Genomic DNA, 18,800 nt, shown 5'->3' with positions numbered 1-18,800 from the left:
CGGACAGTATTTCCAGGTAGACAGCATCAGAATTGAATTACAGAACACCCAGATGGTGTCTGCTGGAGAATTACTTGGTATGTGGGGGGAAAACCCACACATTTTGGTGACCAGAAGTGAAGTAGAGTGTGTTGAGTGTGAGTAGAGAGAAAAAACAGTTTGGGTTTTTTCCTATACAAGTCCCGTATTGCCCCATATTGGCAGGTTACTTGAGAGAACCATCACCGTGAAAGACCAAGCGTTTGGTCCCAGGAAGCAAGTAGATAGATACCGTGGTACAGACCACAGCTGCAGAGGTAGGAGTGACAAGGCAGCACGTCCGGAATTCTAGCAAGACGTGCTGCCCCCCTGCGACTAGACCCAAGTACTGCGAGAGGACTAAGCTAACGCTCAGTGTTTTATTTGCATATCGAATATATTTTAATTTTCTTCAGGAAGTGACCGCTAAGTTTTTGCGAGAAAAAATAACGGCACAATTCTTTTAAAACAGTACTTTATATAGTTGCCTATGTGAAGTAAATCGGTTCCCTACGTTGCAAAATAAGCTCCATGTGAATTTCTGGGGTTGTTTGGGCGCATCCTGAGGCTCCACCGCTTCCATCGGTTTCTCTAAGCGGTTCAGGACCCTGAATGGGTTAAGAACAACGGCTCAGATCCACGAGAAAGAACGCCGCAGGGAAGGGCACCGGTTTCGCTTCTAGAATCCTTCGGCCGAGGAGAGTCTCGTGTCGTGTCGCGTCGGCGACACTGCGCTCGCGGCGCCGCCCGGGCTGGGGGCTCCGGAAGGGCGTGTGCGGCGCCTTGATCACGACGGCTGCGAGACGTTTTTCGGACGCACCGCCCAGTCGGAAGGTCCCGAGGTCAGTCCGCCTGACCTTCGCCCCGTCACCTGCCCGCAGTCAGCCTCGCTGCCCCGGCCATGGCCGCTCGCCTCCTTCGCGGGACCCTGCGCCTCTTGTGCGGCCGCTGTGCGCTGCGCCCGCCGCCCCCCGCGAGGTGAGTGCGGGCGGGACCGGGGGAGCCCGGCGGGGGCGGCGACACCTACCCCTGCTGGGGACTTGGAGCGAGGCGGCGCGCGCGCTAGGGGAGGGGGCGACCCCCGGCCTGTGGCTGGGTAGAGAGTGGGAGAAGGAGCTGGGCCTCGGCCCCCGGCTCTCAGAAACGGGGTGCGACCGGCTTCGGGGCGGAGAAAAGGGGTGTCCGCCGTGCTACCTCCAGAACCCGCCGCGGCCCCCACCGCATAAAAAGCAGAAAGAAGGATTTCGCCTAATGCAAACTACCGGGCCCCAGTCCAGCCCTCTGATTCCGCGGCCTTCTCTGGGACCCAGGAGCCCACTCTTTGAAGAGCTCCACCAAGGAGGGGTGAGTGAGGTTGGACATCCCGCGGGGCGTGGCTCCGAGAGCCACGACTGCGACCTTTGTGGGTTCGACCTTTGTAAGCTCGAGCCAAGACAATCCGGGGTGGAAAGGACCTGGCGAGGGTCTCCTCAGACAAGGAAACTAGCTTTAGATTTATTTAACAAATCCTTTAATGCAGAGGAATTAGTGAAGAGAAGAGTCGAAGTGGCTCAGTGACTGTTAAGGTGATGTTTATAATAAGATCAAAAGTTTCACTTACCTGTCTGAGGCATAAAATTCATTCATTGAGAAAACTGGAAGCACTGAGGATTCATTATGTAATAAGGGTGTCAGAATGGGTAAATTAGCTAATTGCAACATTGTTGTAAAGGACTCTAGATGCTATGAGAGCTGTGAAGACAAAATGCCTTCTCTTCCTGGGGAGGTTTGGGAAGGCTTCACTGGGCGGAGGTGACTTGACTTCAGGATACGTATACTTTTCTAAGGTTGTCCCTGGAACATCATAAGAGCGATCCTCAAGCTTTTTGATATCAGAACTCCTTTGTGCTCTTAAAATTGGAGGACCCCAAAGATATTTTGTTTATGTAGGCCGTATCTATTTATATCCATATCAATAGGTATCTACAATCTGAGAAATGTTTACAATATTTAGTTCATTTAAAAGTAACAATAATAAGCCCATTAGATGTTAACATAAATAATATTTTTATGAAAAATAACTTTTCCTAAACCATAAAAAGTGAGAAGAGTAACATTGTTTTACATTTTTGCAAATCCCTTAATATCTGGCTTACTAGAAGATGGCCAGATTCTCATATCTGCTTCTGAATTTTTTATTGTGGTAAGTTATTTTGGTTGAAGTATTGGAAGGAAATCTACCCTCACATAGAGAATATTGGAAAAGGGAAGACCCGAGGGACTCTCTGAAAGGGTCAAAGGCTATAGTTTCATATAATGGGCTTCCTAAGGTTTACTGTGCATATGAATCACATTAAAATACAGATTCTGATTCAGTTGAAATACAGATCTTGTTAAAGTATAGATTCTGATTCAGTAGGTCTGGGGTGAGGCCTGAGATTGTGTATTTATCATCAGCTCCCAGGTGTTGCAGAAGGTGCTGGGGGAGATTGTCTCCCTTTTATAATGTAAATAGGGTTTAAAGAAAATTAAAGCCTAACCTGTCAGGTTAGTAACAGTTTATTGCCTTAGGGAAAAAAGGATAACTTATTCAGTACAGGTGTCTTGGTCTTTAGAGTAAGAAGTAAACATGCCAACAAACTTCCTGCCAAGTGTTTTGACTTTCTTCTGCATATTCTCTCTTGGCCACCATTGACTGACCTGAGAGTCTTTATTCTTTTGGCATTTCTTTTGCTTTCCATGTGATTTCTTAGTGTATTTTACTTGAAAATATCCTAAAGGTTTTCTTAACATAATATGGAATCTAAAATTTTAAAATCCAGACTTGAATGTAAATTCCAGCTCTATTATTTACTCATTCTGTTGACAAATGATTCAGTGTTTTACAGTCCCAGTTTCCTTGTGTCAGCATATATTTTTCCTGAAGAAAAATCCCAAGTATGGAAAATCTATGTGGACAAATAGATGCTTTTTAGTTTTGTTTCTACTAGCCAGAAATTGGAACCAATCATTTCAATTATAAAGATTAAGCAAATTTTAGTCCATCTGAAGCAACATGGCAATGGTCTTCAAGGCCCCCTGCAATATCCTGGTCCCATGTTATGTCTAATGTAATATACTACTCAATCCACTCCAGCCACATTTGGCCTCCTTGCCCTTTCTGGAACATATCAGACAGCATCCAGACTTACAGCCTTTGCTCTAGTTGTTCTTTTGTTCTAAAATTCTTTTATTCTAGAAATATGCTTGGCTAACTCTCTCACCTTCAGATCTTACCTTTCTAATTTAACCTACCCTGACTGCACAATTTCATACTGCAACCTTTATCTCTGCCTGGCCCCAGACACAGCCTTCAGATGCCTTCTCTACTTGTCTTTTTCCATTAGTAATTATTACCTTCTAACATATTATATAACTTGCCTATTTACTGTGTTTATTGTTTATTATTCAGACTCCCCGTGCTAGAATGTAAGCTCGAGGATGGTATCTTTGACCTCATCTTTGTCCTTTGTTTGCGTTTGCATAGCAAGTTACTAGAACAGCATCTGGTACAGAACAGACATTCAGTAAGTATTTGTTAACCAAAGAAATAAACCATTAAAAGTAATGAGTTGGATGACAGAGTAATAACTAGAAAAATGTTTGTGAATACAAAAGGCAGACCAAGTATAAAAATTGTAGTATTAAATGTTCACAACTAAAGTATATCACTTAAATCTCAGATTGTATTAAATAAAACTCACCTGAAAGTCACATATAAAACTAGAGCAAAGTGACACTAAATGAATATTACGTATATTAGTCAGCTCAGGCTGCCATGAAAAAATACCATAGACTGGATGACTTAAATAGCAGAAATTTAGTTCTCACAGTTCTAGAGGCTGGGAAGTCTAAGATCAAGGCACTGACTGATTTCATTTCCTGGTGAGGCCTTTCTTCCTGGCTTGCAGACTGCCCTGCCACCTTCTCAGCATGTCCTCAGACAGCCTTTCCTTGGTGGGTGGAGAGAAAGAATCTCTTCCTCTTCTTACAAGGCTGCCAGTTCTATCAGATTATGACCCCACTCTTCTGACTTCATTTAACCTTAATCACCTCCTAAAAACCCTATCTCTAAAGTCATTTACATTGGGGGTTAGGGATTCAGCATAGGAATTTGGGGGGTGGGAGGAGGAAGGACACAATTCATAGCAATAAGCCAATATACATAAATCAAACTAGAGCAAAGTAATCCATTTTGGGGGGAGAAAAAAGATTGAAACAACCAAAATCCCCAAAACAAGACTGATCAATAATAATATCAATCAGATTTACTGGAACCTTTAAAAATGATAATTAGGAAAATTAGAAATATGTTATAATGTTGAGTTAAAAGCTAAGAAAAAAAAAAAACCTTTAAGTCTACTTATGTGAAATAGGTCTTTTCTGTATGAAGACTGAAAGAAAAAGAAAAGAAAAGCAAAAAAGCAGGGTCCAAATTAAAGAAGAGAGAAACCTACATCAGAATTTAATGCAAAATAGAAAAACATCTTTTGACAATATTTGAATATATGGTAAAAAGTTTTTAGATGTGAGCTTAAAATATACAGAGTGATGTACAGATTTTCAAAATTCCTTTCAGAGAAAGTAATCTGAAGACCATTGAACTAAAAGGACTACAGAACAGTCTCATTTTAAGCCCTGTGTGTTGGGGCCGGGGGAACAGGGAAGGGGAGAAGAGGGATGGGTTAGTTCCTGAAGTTCTTGATAATTCCATATGAATCATATGAATCCTTATGTAAACTTCGATTTACACACAGATTGGCTCCATAACATGGCAATAACATCAACATAGTTTACCTCTTATATACCTGTCATTTGAAATTATGTGTTTCTGGATAAAATACTAATTTTAGAGGGTTTGAATTATCTTAAACATTGTATATGAGATGAAAACTTAGTATTATTCTGTTGTACTATTTGAATTTTACATAATTTAATCCATGTATCATGTGACAACACTGTATTTTACTTCAACTCAGATCGTGGTTAGTTCTAGGACTTGTCTTCTTCATGGATTTGGAGGTAAAGACTGAGTTAAATAATGATAAACTACTTCTTAATCCCAGCTAGGTGAGGAAGATCAAAAGTGGTGATGTTCAAACTTGAACCCAGGTTTGTCATATTTCAAAATCTTTCTACTTGCTTCTGAAGTATCTCTGGGAAAGAAAGCAAGGTTCCATATTGTTCAGTGGCATTAATTTGGATATGACTATTCACTTAATTTTCTTAATGCATATATTTTTTTAAGATGTTCTCATTCTGGAGGGGAACAACGTCTAGAAACTCCTTCTGCTAAAAAATTAACAGATATAGGAATTAGAAGAATCTTTTCTTCAGAGCATGACATTTTCCGGGAAAGTGTAAGAAGGTTTTTTCAAGAAGAAGTGATTCCTCATCACTCAGAGTAAGTGGCGCATTTGCTTTTCACGTAATGCACACTAGGAGTATGACAAGGATCATTTCCTTGAATGCTGTGTGTTGTTGTACAGAAAAAATAGTGTTCAGTATTTCATTAACATTTTTACTGATCTTCCCCATAATGTCATAAGATCCTGGGATTCTTACATTAGTTTGGAAATTTTTAAGTGAATTTTAGAATGTAAAATTCAAAAATAACAAAATTTGAAAATTGCAGCTTAATCTAAGAGGAGTATTTCTGAAAACTGTGGTTAAGAGGCAACAAAATACTAGTCAATTTTATATTTTTTATTTTTCTGCTTCATGAATGAATTAAAATATGCAGAAGCTGAAATGGCAAGTATAATGCAAATCTTGATAGGCAATTGGTTACCTCTAAGTATTTTTACTACTGGATATTTCTTTTTTTTTTGGTCTTTTTCATGACCGGCACTCAGCCAGTGAGTGCACCGGCCATTCCTATATAGGATCCGAACCCGCGGCGGGAGCGTCGCTGCTCTCCCAGCGCCGCACTCTCCCGAGTGCGCCACGGGCTCGGCCCGCTACTGGATATTTCTTGATTAACCTATTAATAATTGATCACTTTATTGATCAAAAAACTGTCCTTTCTATTAAAGTAGGATTTTGCTATGTTTACAGAATTCACTAAATGCCAGTATTTTACTACATTTAAAATAGTTTTTAAATATAAATTAAAAACAGCTTACATTAGGTTTTTATTAATACTTTCTTGATAAGAATGACCAAAATTAGCTAAACTCTGAAGCTGTCACTAATCTTTGGTCAAAAGCAACTGGCTTCTTAAAGATAAGAGAACATAGTATACTTGCTCTAGGAGAATCTTTTGAGTTTATTTTTTCACTGCTTTTAAATTTTGTTCCAGAAAAATAGTTGAGGAGGCCTTGAAGTAAGAATAATCGAAGTTGACATGTTTGGGGTCAATAATAAAAATAGTCCCAAAGCTACTTTAGGTAATAACTACATCAAAGTACACATGATAATCAAATTTTTTGTTTTAAAATTTCTTGTGTTGTCCATCTTCTTTCAAACAGTATCTTCACATACCTCATATCTTACTACTATATCTACCACTTAAATAAAACAAAACTCAAAATTCTCAGATTCTTTCCTTATCTCCAAATACATATTAGTGTTCTCATCATGCCATTTTTATTTTTAAAGGAGAAAAGCTACCCAGTCACACCCAAATATGTAATCTTTTCAGAAGTTCATTTGACAGAGCTGTGCTGGAAGGAGCTTCTGCTCTCCTGTTGTTCCTATTTAAACTGTAATGAGGTTGCCTGCTTCTGTCAGTTTTGATATGCTTGTCCCATAAATTGAGCACTTTAAGGAAATAGCAAAGAAGAATTGCTTTCACAAGACAGGTGGTGAATATTTCCGTAACTACATGGCACAACTAAGCTTGCACCGTAAGAGCACCAGCTGAGCAAAACTACGTCCATGAATATCAATAGGTGTAATTTTCAGGTTCAGTATATAGTTGGATGGGGGGAGAAAGTGGCACATGTGAAGAAGCAAGGAAGAGAGAAAGAGAGAAGAGAAATGATAAAAAATGCAAATCAAAGGGTATGACCAGTATCAACAAGGATCTTAAATTAAGAGTGCGTTTCTGCACAAAATCATTCACAGATTCAAAGTTGTGGCCATGTAAATCATATGAAAAAAGCTTCTCTGATTTTAAAACATTTGTTATTCGCAGATGGGAGAAAGCTGGACAAGTGAGTAGGGAAATTTGGGAAAAAGCTGGAAAACAAGGACTGCTTGGTGTCAATACTGCTGAGCATCACGGTGGTATTGGTGGGGATTTGTACTCTGCGGCTGTTGTTTGGGAGGAGCAGTAAGTACGGGGACATTTGAAGTTGTGTCTAACTGTTTTGTAAGCACAATGCTCTCCTTTCTGAGATGATAATTAAGAAATGCTTCCAAATCTTGAAAGACTGAAAATTCAGTGTTAAATGTGAAAGATTGTACTCCTTGTGTACTTTTGCACATTGTTGGGATGTGGGAAGATAAGAAAATTCCCTTTTAAGGTGTTGAAATAGGTGCTGTTGAAAATTCAAGAGACAATTTCATTTCTGCTCAACCCCTATGGTTATTTTTTCCCCTTTTAAAAAGATATTTGAGGCCAGTAAGATCAGTTGGTTACAGCGTGGTGCTGATAATAGCAAAGTTTAGGGTTCGATCACTGTTACTGGCTAGCCACCAAAAACATTATAAAATGAAAAGCTATTTGAAAAAGAATAGGAAAGTGGAAAAATATTTCCATCAAATATTCTAAAAGTTTAATATATAAGAACAAAGATTTTAGTTGAAAAATGGGTGAAAGATTTGAAGCAACAATTCATCAAGAAAGAAACGCAAATAGGTTTTTTTTAAATGAAAAAAGTTCATCATTACTACCAATCAAATGCAAATTAAATTGACTTGGAGGTATCATTTTGAGTTCTGCAAAATTAATGAAAATGAAAAATCCTAATACCCAGTGCTGACAAGGTTGCAGTGAAAGTGATATACTTATACACTATTGGTGGCATTGTAAATTAGAACAGTAAATGTTCTGAGGACTTAAAGGGTGAATATATGTAAAACGTGAAATGTTCCTGCTCTTTGACCTAGGGTGCCACTTTGGGGAATTTAACTTGAGGAAATAATTTACTAAGAAAAATAGGAGCTATTTTCAGAAATCATTGTCATGTTAGGTCATAATCCCCCAAATTTTGAAGCATTCTAAATGTCCAGCAGTGGGAGATGAATACGTAAATTATGGTACATAAACAATTTGGAATATTGTGCAGCTATTTAAGATTATAATTTTATATCACTTAAAAAGAAAATAGCAAAGTACAAAATTCATACTACGACTGCATCTGTATTAAAATATATCCTTATGGCTAAGGTAATTTGCCTTAATAAAAATAATTGCTGTTAGGGTAATACAGTTGTAGGCGATTAATGCTTTAAAATATTTTATCTCCTAATTCATTAAGTGAGTGTTAATTGAGCTCTGTTGGAGCACTGTTATTATGTTAGAATCAGAAATTAAAAGATTAATAAAAACAAAAAGAAAACCCATTCAGGAACATTGTACGTCTGTGAGGAGACAGGCTATTCCCACTTAATGTGAAAAGATCTTTACTATTTTGTTAGTCATTTTTTAATTGAAAATCAAAGAAATTAAGAACAGAAGAACAAAATAACTGTTTTGTGCTATAAACCTCCTTTCTTTCTTTATAAGAGCGTACTCAAACTGCACAGGCCCAGGTTTTAGTCTTCATTCAGATATTGTTATGCCTTATATTGCAAACTATGGCTCAGAAGAACAGATTAAGCGCTTCATCCCCCAGATGACTGCAGGCAAATGTATTGGTGCCATAGCAATGACAGAGCCTGAGGCTGGAAGGTAAGTCAACTGTTGGCTTTGAATTCTTGAAAGCAGTGCCCTAACAGCAAACATTTTTTCAGTACTTACTTTACACAAGACTCAGCTATCTGCTGATAGGAATACCAAGATGAACACAGCATAATTAGTGACCTCATATAACTTAAAACTCCAGTGGGAAAATAAAGCATTTTTATATACAAATAACAATAAATCAGATTGTAATGTATGCTGTGTTTGAGTTATTAACATAGTGTTATGCAGATAAAGTGGTAGGGTATGAGTTGAGTTTTAGGCATAACAAATTTTAGATGTTGGGTGAGATTCACATGGAAATGTCCAGAAGGCTGTTAAAAATGGGTATTTGGAATTGTGAAGACAGACTGGGGTGGCAATAGGTTTTAAAAGTCTTTCATATGTAAGCAGGAGTTGAAGTAATGGGAATGCATACGATTATATATTCAGTCATTTGCTGGTTATTGATTAAGTGCCTTCAATGTGCCGGTTATACAGTGGGGAACGAAATGGATGTGGTCTCTGTGCTTATTAAGGAGAATGACAAGAAACAAGTAAATAAATATATTAGTAATTATAAGTTATGATAAGTACTATGAAGGAAAGAGTGCTATGCTGAAGACTAGTGGTATGTGTGTGTTCAATGGGATAGGAAAGACAAATTTAGATATGAATGCTAAGAAAGGCCTATAAAAAGTGGTTGTATTTAAACTGTGGTTGACAAATGACAACCATTTATACAAGAATGGGAAGAGAGCTTCCACACAGCAGGACCTGATCCTCAAGGGGAAAAGTGAAAGGGTGAAAAAGGGACCAAGTTTACAAGTAATTGATCACAGCCAGTTACACATTTCTTTGTTCTTTCTCCACTCCCACTGCTTTACTTGATTCGCCTTAGGAAAAAGAAAAAAAAGGAAAAGAAAAAGGGACTAAGGAGGAAACCTTGGGCATCATGTTTCATTGGGAACTGTACAAATAAGATAAAGCAACAGAAACAGAAGGATTGAGAGTTCGAAAGAAATGTAGACAGGAGCTCTGTCGTGAGCGTGAAGGGAAGTCAGTTTGAAAGGCAATAGGATTTCAATAAAAAAAACTGTCAAAAAAAATAAAATGCAAAGCAAAACAAAACAAAACAGAAACAAAGAAAGAAAGGCAATATGATAGAAGGGAGGAGTTAGGAGTTAATAATGTCAAAGCCACAAAGATGTTGAGAATTGAGAATAGGTCATGGCAGGCTACTAGTGATCTTTTGGTTGTGATTTCAGTAGATTGGAGCAGGAGAAATTACTTTGGAAGGGAGTGAGGTGGCAGAGAAATCAAACTATTCTTTTTCAGCACTGGATGGTGAAAGGAAGTGGAGAGAGGGGGAAGTAGTTTGACAGGCTTGCATGGTAAGGGAAATGATTTATGTTAAAAAGAGCAGAGACTTAGGGACCAACAGGAAGCAGAGGAAGAACTTAAAGAAGCAATAACTGAAAATCTAGGACTTGTTTCCGGGGAAGTCAGGCCCTACTCTTTCATGATGATAAATTTTCCTTTTTGACAGGGCTATTTATTTTTAAATTTCTTAATGTTCTGTAGTGTCTCTTAGCAGTATGCTTAAATTGTATTTATCTTTCCCAGATATAAATCCATACTTACAGGACAATACTGATAATTAATTTTGCCAAAGATAATAGGTTTTTGTTCACTTCTGATGCCTAAAAATATGTTAACAAATAGAAATTTAATCTTCTTCCTTTGCTTTTAATTTCGTTCTCTAATATAACTGCCTGACTGCCAATATTCTGATCGAGTCATATTAGCTCTGTGATCACTATATTCCAGTTCCAGTCCACTGCATGTTAACTCTCACCTACAAGCAACAGAATAAACAAAGGTTCACTTGATTTTTGTTTAAATTCCAGGCCCTTATCTGTGGGTAGGTATATGTAATTGAGAAGGAAACTGAGAATGTGAATGGAGAAAAAGGGAGATTTTTTGGAAGGTCAATGAGAGTCATGAGAAGCTAGTAAATTAGTCAGATATTTAGAGATGAGCAAAGGGCCCAGGTGGGTAAGAGAATGCAAGAACAGAGAAAAGCCACTGATGAAGAAGAGTATTAGAGTGTTGAGGAATTATGGTGAGAAATAAGGAAAAACACATGGGAGGAAAAATATAGAGAGGATGGGACATGGTTCATTTTGCCTTCCCTCAGAGATGTGTCGGCCACTGTCTGTATTCTTGCTTTGATTTGGCTTGCACAGAAAAAGGTTGCAATTGCTGGAAAACATCCAAAGCTTCACTGGCCCTTTCCCCTTCCATGTACATAGGCGACTTCATTATTTATAATTATGTATATTTGTATCTTACCTTAGCATTTTGTAAAAGCTTTCATGTTGGTTTTCTTATTTGGCTATCATAATAGTTTGTATGAAATATAGAGACATTATGATTTCTATGTAAGGAGGAAGCAGAATATGAGATATGGAAGTATTTTAACCAAGTTCATAAAGTAAATTGATGACTGCATTGAAGCTAAGGTGTTCTAACACCAGCTTTGTGATCTTGGGTAAAATCTTGAGCCTCAGTGTCTGTGTCACTGAAATTGAGGTAAGATACCAAATAGGATTATTGTGAGGGTCTGAATTCTTGGCATTACTAAATGGTATACTCATATTTTTAAACCATTTTTAATATTTTATATTTACCATTCAAAATTTTGAGAAAAATCCACAATTACTTTTATTACCTTTGATATGTCCCTATATAGAGTTGTTTTAATAATTTTTTAATACAAATTTTAGTAACTGATACTTTATTCTTACTTATGATGAAAATTATGATGTTAGAATACAACAGCATTCAGCTTTAAAATGTGCACTATCAGCATTTATTCTTTTGGTGATAATTAGGGTAAAGATTGATTCATATATCTCTGTCATTCAACCTATATTTCAGATATTTGGCTCTAATGTTATACAGTCTCCTTCTGAAACTTACCCATGATATTTGAAGTGATTAGATGTGTAATGGATGAGTTTTGAATTCCTGTTTCTAATGTCTTGGTGTGTCGGGGGTCCTCAAGACCACTCCTAGCTTCAATGATTTGCTAGGAGGACTGACAAGATGCAGCATGTATTGTACCCATGGTTGTGATTTATTACAGTGAAAGGATACAAAGCAAAATCAGCAGAAGGGAAAGTCTCATTAGGTGAAGTTTATAGAAAACCAGGATTAGAAAACCAAGAGTCCTCTCCCAGTGAAGTCACCCATAACATGTTTAATTCCTTCAGCAACAAGTTGTGACAGCATGTATGGAATGTTGTCTACCAGGGTGTAGCTCATTAGAGACTCAGTGCCCAGGATTTTATTGGCGGCTGATCACACAGGCATCCTTTGCTTGGTATGTTCCACAAGTTGAGATTCCCAGAGGGAAAGCAGGTGTTCAGCATAAGCCATATTGTTTGTATAAACAGTTTAGACACAGTAAGCCACTAATCAGTTCTAAGAATGGTAGGAACCCTCTTGAAATCTACATTCTAGATACCAGCCAAGGGCGACCTTGTAATCAGGCCTTTCTAAAGATGACAGTCTCAGGCCTGCTCTATTGACTCTTTACTGCACACTTGGCATTTTTAATAATGTAATTCATCAAATATTTTTTGAGTGCCTGTTATGTGCAAAGCAATATGTTAGGCAAGGGGCATATAAACGTGAACTTGATATTCACCATGTCCCCAGAAAGCTTGAGTCTAAGTGGGGTAAGTGTGAACCTTTTTATTAATAATTGAAATGTGAGATAAATGCTTTGAGAGAAAATATTAGCTTCTTAAGCCTTCTGTGACAAATTATCACAAATTCAGTGGTTTATAAAGAGCAAAAATTTATTATCTCACAGTTCTGAAGGCCAGAAGTTTGAAATCACTATCACTGGGCCTAAATCAAGGTATCAGCAAGGCTACTCTACACACCTTTCAGAGGTTACAGGGAAGCATCCGCTACTCACCTCTTCTATCTCTCAGTGCCTGCTGGTGGTCCTCGGCTTGTTGCCTCATCACTCGCATATCGGTCTCTGTGGTCACATTGCCTTCTCCTCTTCTGTCTGTGGAATCTACCTCTACCTCTTCCTTATAACGACGTTTGTGATTGCATTTAGGGCTCATCCAGATAATCCCCATCTCAAAATCCTCAAGTTAATCACATCTGCAAGACCCTTTTTCCGTATAAGGCAACACTCACAGATTCCAGGGATTAGCACCTGATATCTCTGGGGATTATTATTTAGCCTAATATAGAGAGTGATAAAGAAAATTGCCGTGTTATATAAAATAGAAAGTCCACATACAAGAATAAGAAAATGTTGCAACAATAAGTGATGTGGACTGTTTATACATGATGCTATTCATTGTAGGATATTCATGAAAGTTGGAACCTGAGTGTTCAACAATAGGGATTGTTTTAAAAAAAAAAAATGATAGATCCATATGGCGACATTCTATGCAGATAATAAAAATTATCTTATAGAAAAACATTAGATACTGTTAAGAGGTTAAACTCATATGTATGGTTCCAATTTTGTAAAAATACATGTGTGTGTATATATATATAGAAAAGTATTGGAGGGATGTATTTAATGAATGTTTATTTCAGGAGGTAAAATTATTTTTTAAATTATTTTTCTCCTTGAGAATACTGTCTTATTTTTCATATTTTAATTAGAAATATTTGTTTTATATTTAGAAAAATAATCAATTCTTTTAAAGCAGGTTTGTTAGAGGAAATGGCATTTGAGACACAGGTTTTTTTTAGAACATTTTTATTGAAACATATCGATTGTACATTTTTATGGGGTGCTTTCAATACATGTATATAATGTGTGCAGATCTATTCAGGGTAATTACCTTATTCCTCATTGGAAAATTTAATCATTTCTTTGTACTGTGCACATTTGATCCCTCTTCTAGTCATTTGGTTATATGTAGTAAATTATTATTGATTACAGATTTCTGGGTTGACTGTATACCTATAGGGCTTATTTTTCCTATCTTGCAGTACTTTTGTATCCATTAATCAGCCTCACACTATCCTCTCCTTTCCTCTCCCCTTTCCAGCCTTTAATAACCATAGTTCTTCCCTCTCCTTTTAACAGTTTAACTTATTATTATTTGTTTTGTTCTCTTTTTTAGTTTTCACATATGAGTGAGAATATGCAGTATTTCTCTTTCAGTGCTTGGCTTATTTCACTTACCATAATTTTCCCCAAGCCCATCCATGTTGCTGTGAATGGCAGAAGTTCATTCTTTTTTATGGCTGAGTAGTATTCCATTGTGTATATATACCACATTTTTTTAATCCAGTCATCTGGTGATGGACATTTAGGTTGCTTTTGTATCTAGTCCTTCTTAGGAGCACGAGATATGTACATAAGCTGTATCTGGTTAGTAAAGTTGCAGGATGTAAAGTCAATATACAAAAGTCAATAACATTTCTTTATACCAACAATGAACTAGCAGAAAAAGAAATCAAGAAAGCAATCCCATTTACAATAGCTATCAAAAAAATAAAATAATAATGTTTCTGTTGAGAAGTCTGCTGTTAGTCTGATGGGATTTCCCTTATATGTGACTTGATGCTTTTCTTTTTTTTTTTTTTTTTTGTCGTTTTTTTGTGACCGGCACTCAGCCAGTGAGTGCACCGGTCAGTCCTATATAGGATCTGAACCCGCGGTGGGAGCGTCGCCGCACTGCCAGCGCGGCACTCTACCAAGTGCGCCACGGGCTCAGCCCCTACTTGATGCTTTTCTTTTGCTATTCTTAGAATTCTTTCTTTGGCTTTGACTTTTAACAGTTTGACTATGTGTCTTGAGAAAGACCTTTTTGGGCCAAATCTGTTTGGAAATCTCTGAGCTTCTTGAATCTGGGAGATCATATCTCTACCAGTACTTGGGAAGTTTTCAGCTATTACTTCATTAAATCGGCTTTCCTTTTCTCTTCCCCTTCTGGTGTACCCATAATATGGATTTTTGTCTTTTTTTTTTTTTTTTTTTTTTTTTTTTTTTAAAAGATGACCGGTAAGGGGATCTTAACCCTTGACTTGGTGTTGTCAGCACCACGCTCAGCCAGTGAGCGAACCGGCCATCCGTATATGGGATCCGAACCCGTGGCCTTGGTGTTATCAGCACCGCACTCACCCGAGTGAGCCACGGCCCGGCCCCCATAATATGGATTTTTGTATGCTTAAGATTGTCTGATTGATCTCATGGGCTTTCTTCATTATTTTAAATTCTTTTTTCTTTCTTTCTTTTTTTGGTCTAAGTAGGTTAATTCAAAAAGCCTGTCTTCGGGTTCAGAAATTCTTCTACTTGTTCTAGCCTGTTGCTTAAGCTCTCAGTTGTATTTTTTACTTCATTGAATGAAATCTTCAGTTGCAGGATTTCTGCTTGTTTCTTTTTCATGGTTTCTGTCTCTTTGTTAAATTTCGGATACTTGTACTGGATTGTTCTTTGGTTTTTTTTTTTTTTTTTTTTTACTTCATTGTGATTTCTTTTTTTTTTTTTACACTACTTTTTATTTTATTTTATATATTTTTAAAGTTTATTTATTAATTTTTTTTACATTCTAAGATGTTGTTGCAGAGAAGTTGGGGAGGAGGGAGACAGGGAAAAGAAATAGGGTGGGAGAAGGAGGAAGGAGAAAGGGCATGGTTGAGGCCTGTGACAACCCCCTCATTCCTACAGGGGAGACTAGGGGGCTTCCAGTAGGGGCTTGGTCATCCTAGGCTGGGTGCAGATGTCAGGGGGGTGTGGCTAAAGCCCTCGGCACCTGACTTCCCCAGCTCAGAAGACCAGGGGGCTTCCAGCAGTGGTTTGGTGGTTATTATTGGTCTGGTTGTAGATGTTGGAGGGTGTGTGGCCAAAGCCCTCGGCTCCCCACCATCTCGGCTGGGGAGCCCAGGATGCTTCCTGTGGTGGCTCAGTGGTCATGGCTGGGCTGATTGTGGGTGGTGGGGGGGGGGGGGCATGGCTGAGGCCCCCAGCCCTCTGCCTTCCCTGGCATGGGAGCCTAGGGGGCTTCCAGTCCTTCTAGATTTTATAGTGTTCTTTGGTGATATGAGACCTTTACTAGTTAATATCAAACTTTGTGTGTGGTCTGTGGTTATTTTGTTTTTTCCTTCAGTTCTGTGTTGGATTATTTGCTGTTTCCACCACTTAAACAGCACTAGAACTAATTTGTTGTCCTTTGCTTACTTCTAAAATGGGAGAACTTCCTGTGGGGACCAGTACTTGAGCTCTGTGGTTGAGCTAAATTGCTGCTTTGCTGCTGATTCCCTGGGGAAGGCTTTTTGTGCAGCTCAGGTTTTAATGTTGACTTCACAGGTACTTCCAGGTCTAGTAAAATCTGGTGTACCTGGGTTGTGTAGAAGCTCTGTCTCGGCCTGAGTCTTTTCAGCAAACTGTACCCCATGCAATTCTATATTCCTGACCAGTCTCCTCTGAGTGGTCCTGTGCTGATTGGGGTGCAGATCAGCTGTCCTTGCTGTGTCCCAGTGTTCCCCCGGTGGGCTCATCTCCCCCACCACCTGTGCTCCAAACACTTCCCATGGGACAGGCCGTTGAGATGACTCACTGGCCTCTGAGTGGCTCCTTTTTTTCAGTTGTCGTGGCTCCTCACTCCTATGTGGGTCCATGGGACCTGGGGGCCATCAAGGCCCTCTTCTCCCCTGCAGCTTCCAAGCACCTTCATCCAAAGGGCACACAGTGGCTTTTGCCAGTTCTTGCTCCGTGTGCTCACCAGCTCCAGCCTTGAAGTGGCCGGGGCTCAAAATGGTCGGAATGGCCCTTTCTTTCTCTTGTCATGGCTTCTCCTGCCTTCATGAACTCCACAGGTCTCTCCTCCTCTTCCCCTGAGCTCTAACGGCCCCAGCTTGGCTGTCACTGCTTTTTAATACTTGTAAATTGATTGATTTGTGGGAAAGAGTGACTCTGGGGATCATCTATTCTGCCATCTTGACTGGAAGCCCATTGTGATTTCTATCTGTTTTTTCTTACATCATGTTGAGTTTGATTAAGACTGCCATTTGGAATTCCTCCTCAAGCATTTCACTGGTTTCCTGTTGTCTGGGGACTGGTATTGGAGAATTATTGTTTTCTTTTGGAGGTGTCATGTTTCCCTGTTTTTTCATGCTTCTTGTATCTCTGTATTGATGTCTAGGCATCTGGTGGTATAGTCATTTCTTTTAACTTTTGAAATAGTTTTTGAAGGAAGAGATGCTTAACCTGTTGAAGTGTTCTATATTGATAGTCAGGTTGTGTGTTACAGTTTTGCTTCTGGGTGAGTGCAGTCATAGGTACTGGCTCACTCCTCACACCCTTTCTGCTGGGGTATGCAGGGACCCTGGGTCAGGTGGGACTCTGAGTTCCCAGGGAAGATGGGCATGGATCCAGGCAGCCAGCACATTCCTCTGTGTTCTTCACTGGGGTGGGCAGACCTGCTGGATTGGGCAGGACTCTAAACTCCCCTGGCTCCTATCTCAAAATGGCAATGTCCAGCAGCAGCCCAGGACTGAGGGAGTTGGGGAGACTCAGCATGTACTTCCCTCTGGAAAAATGCAGTCATGTGAGCTCCTAGCAGCTTCCCACACTGGGCTCACTTTTCATAAAGGCCACATGGTTACTTTGCAGCCTGATTTGCAGGCGTCTTTGGTGGGAGCACCAGCTGTAGACCCACCCTCCACCTACCTTGTCCCAGCAATGCAGGGTCTCTCCAGTCTCCACACTCGTCTTGATCAGGTGCTTTCCCTGTTTTTCTATGTTGTTGTCTCAAGTTTCCAGATCTTGGGGGATTTTCCTTACTGTTTTGCTGGATTCTGTCATTTTCTCCTAGACACTCTATAGGTAACTATCTACTTATTGCTTTGGACTTTTTTTGCATTAGTGGTGAGGGCTGGCTGCCTCTAGACAAACATCTTGCTGGAAAAAAAAGAAAAAAGAGAGAGAGAGACGTAGTCTTTTATATAGCTAAACTTTTAATGATAGGGGAAGGCACCACAGTATATAAGGGCAGGAAAGTACATGGTGACACATAACCCTAGGGATAAAATGAACCTTGAAATATCATCTGAATCCAATTTGGGAGTCTTACATATTAGTTGGGCTTTACTGTACTTTATAAAATCTGGCTAGCTTGTAATCTTAATCATATATTCATTTGTATAAGTTCTTGAGAATATAACACATTGGACATGATTTTTCATTGCCGTTATGTGAACATTCCTCTGTCTAGTTAAGCAAGTTTTATAATGCTGTAACTAGTTTGAATTATCACATTATATACATGCTTACATAACGGCATTTGGATAATTTAATTTTTATCACTTGATGAATTTTCCATCTTTTCTTTGAATTACAGTGACTTGCAAGGAGTAAGAACAAATGCCAAAAGGGATGGAAGTGACTGGATTCTCAATGGAAGCAAGGTGTGTAAAGAGGGGCTTCTAGAGCTCTTCTCTCCAGAGTCATTCCATGGGTAACAATGTCTCAGATACTATTTATCATTGATTCTGTTAGATCTAGAGACTAACACAAAAATTGAGTTTACTAAAGATTTTTTGGAGACAGTGAGAAATTTACAACATTTATATTACATAAGATCTGTGATAGCCTCTTCTATGTTCCATTCTGCATGCCCCTTCCCGAGTATGGTAAATGTTGTTTTAGCTTCCAAACAGCCCTTATCAAACCAGAAAAGGGGAAGGTAAAACTCATATTGCCTACATAAGGGACAAAAAATAATTAAACTTTATGTTGATGGAATATCATTGAAAAAACTCTCTCATAAATATCAAGCAGAGTTTCAAAAGATCTTAGGAAAGAAAGATATCACTGATAGAATTTGAGAGCCCTTCAGTCCTTCTGAGAATTAATCAACACATTGATAGAATTATCCAATTC

At 38.8% G+C, this 18,800-nt stretch overlaps 1 protein-coding gene across 1 annotated transcript in view; it reads left to right on the top strand.

Annotated features, from left to right (window-relative positions):
- Positions 1 to 761: 761 nt before the first annotated feature.
- The window catches only part of ACADL (acyl-CoA dehydrogenase long chain), a 34,525-nt gene continuing 16,486 nt past the window's right edge, over positions 762 to 18,800 (top strand). The window contains exons 1-5 of the mRNA XM_063109892.1: positions 762 to 996; positions 5,285 to 5,440; positions 7,175 to 7,312; positions 8,711 to 8,875; positions 18,259 to 18,325. Coding sequence (XP_062965962.1) covers positions 920 to 996; positions 5,285 to 5,440; positions 7,175 to 7,312; positions 8,711 to 8,875; positions 18,259 to 18,325 — 603 coding nt within the window. The 5' untranslated portion in view covers positions 762 to 919. The remainder of the gene's footprint in view (positions 997 to 5,284; positions 5,441 to 7,174; positions 7,313 to 8,710; positions 8,876 to 18,258; positions 18,326 to 18,800) is intronic.

Source organism: Cynocephalus volans, chromosome 1 (genome assembly GCF_027409185.1).
Source record: "Cynocephalus volans isolate mCynVol1 chromosome 1, mCynVol1.pri, whole genome shotgun sequence".
Classification (NCBI taxonomy): Eukaryota; Metazoa; Chordata; class Mammalia; order Dermoptera; family Cynocephalidae; genus Cynocephalus; species Cynocephalus volans.
The sequence above is the reverse complement of the archived record's forward strand: the minus strand, read 5'-3'. Positions and strand labels throughout refer to the sequence as shown.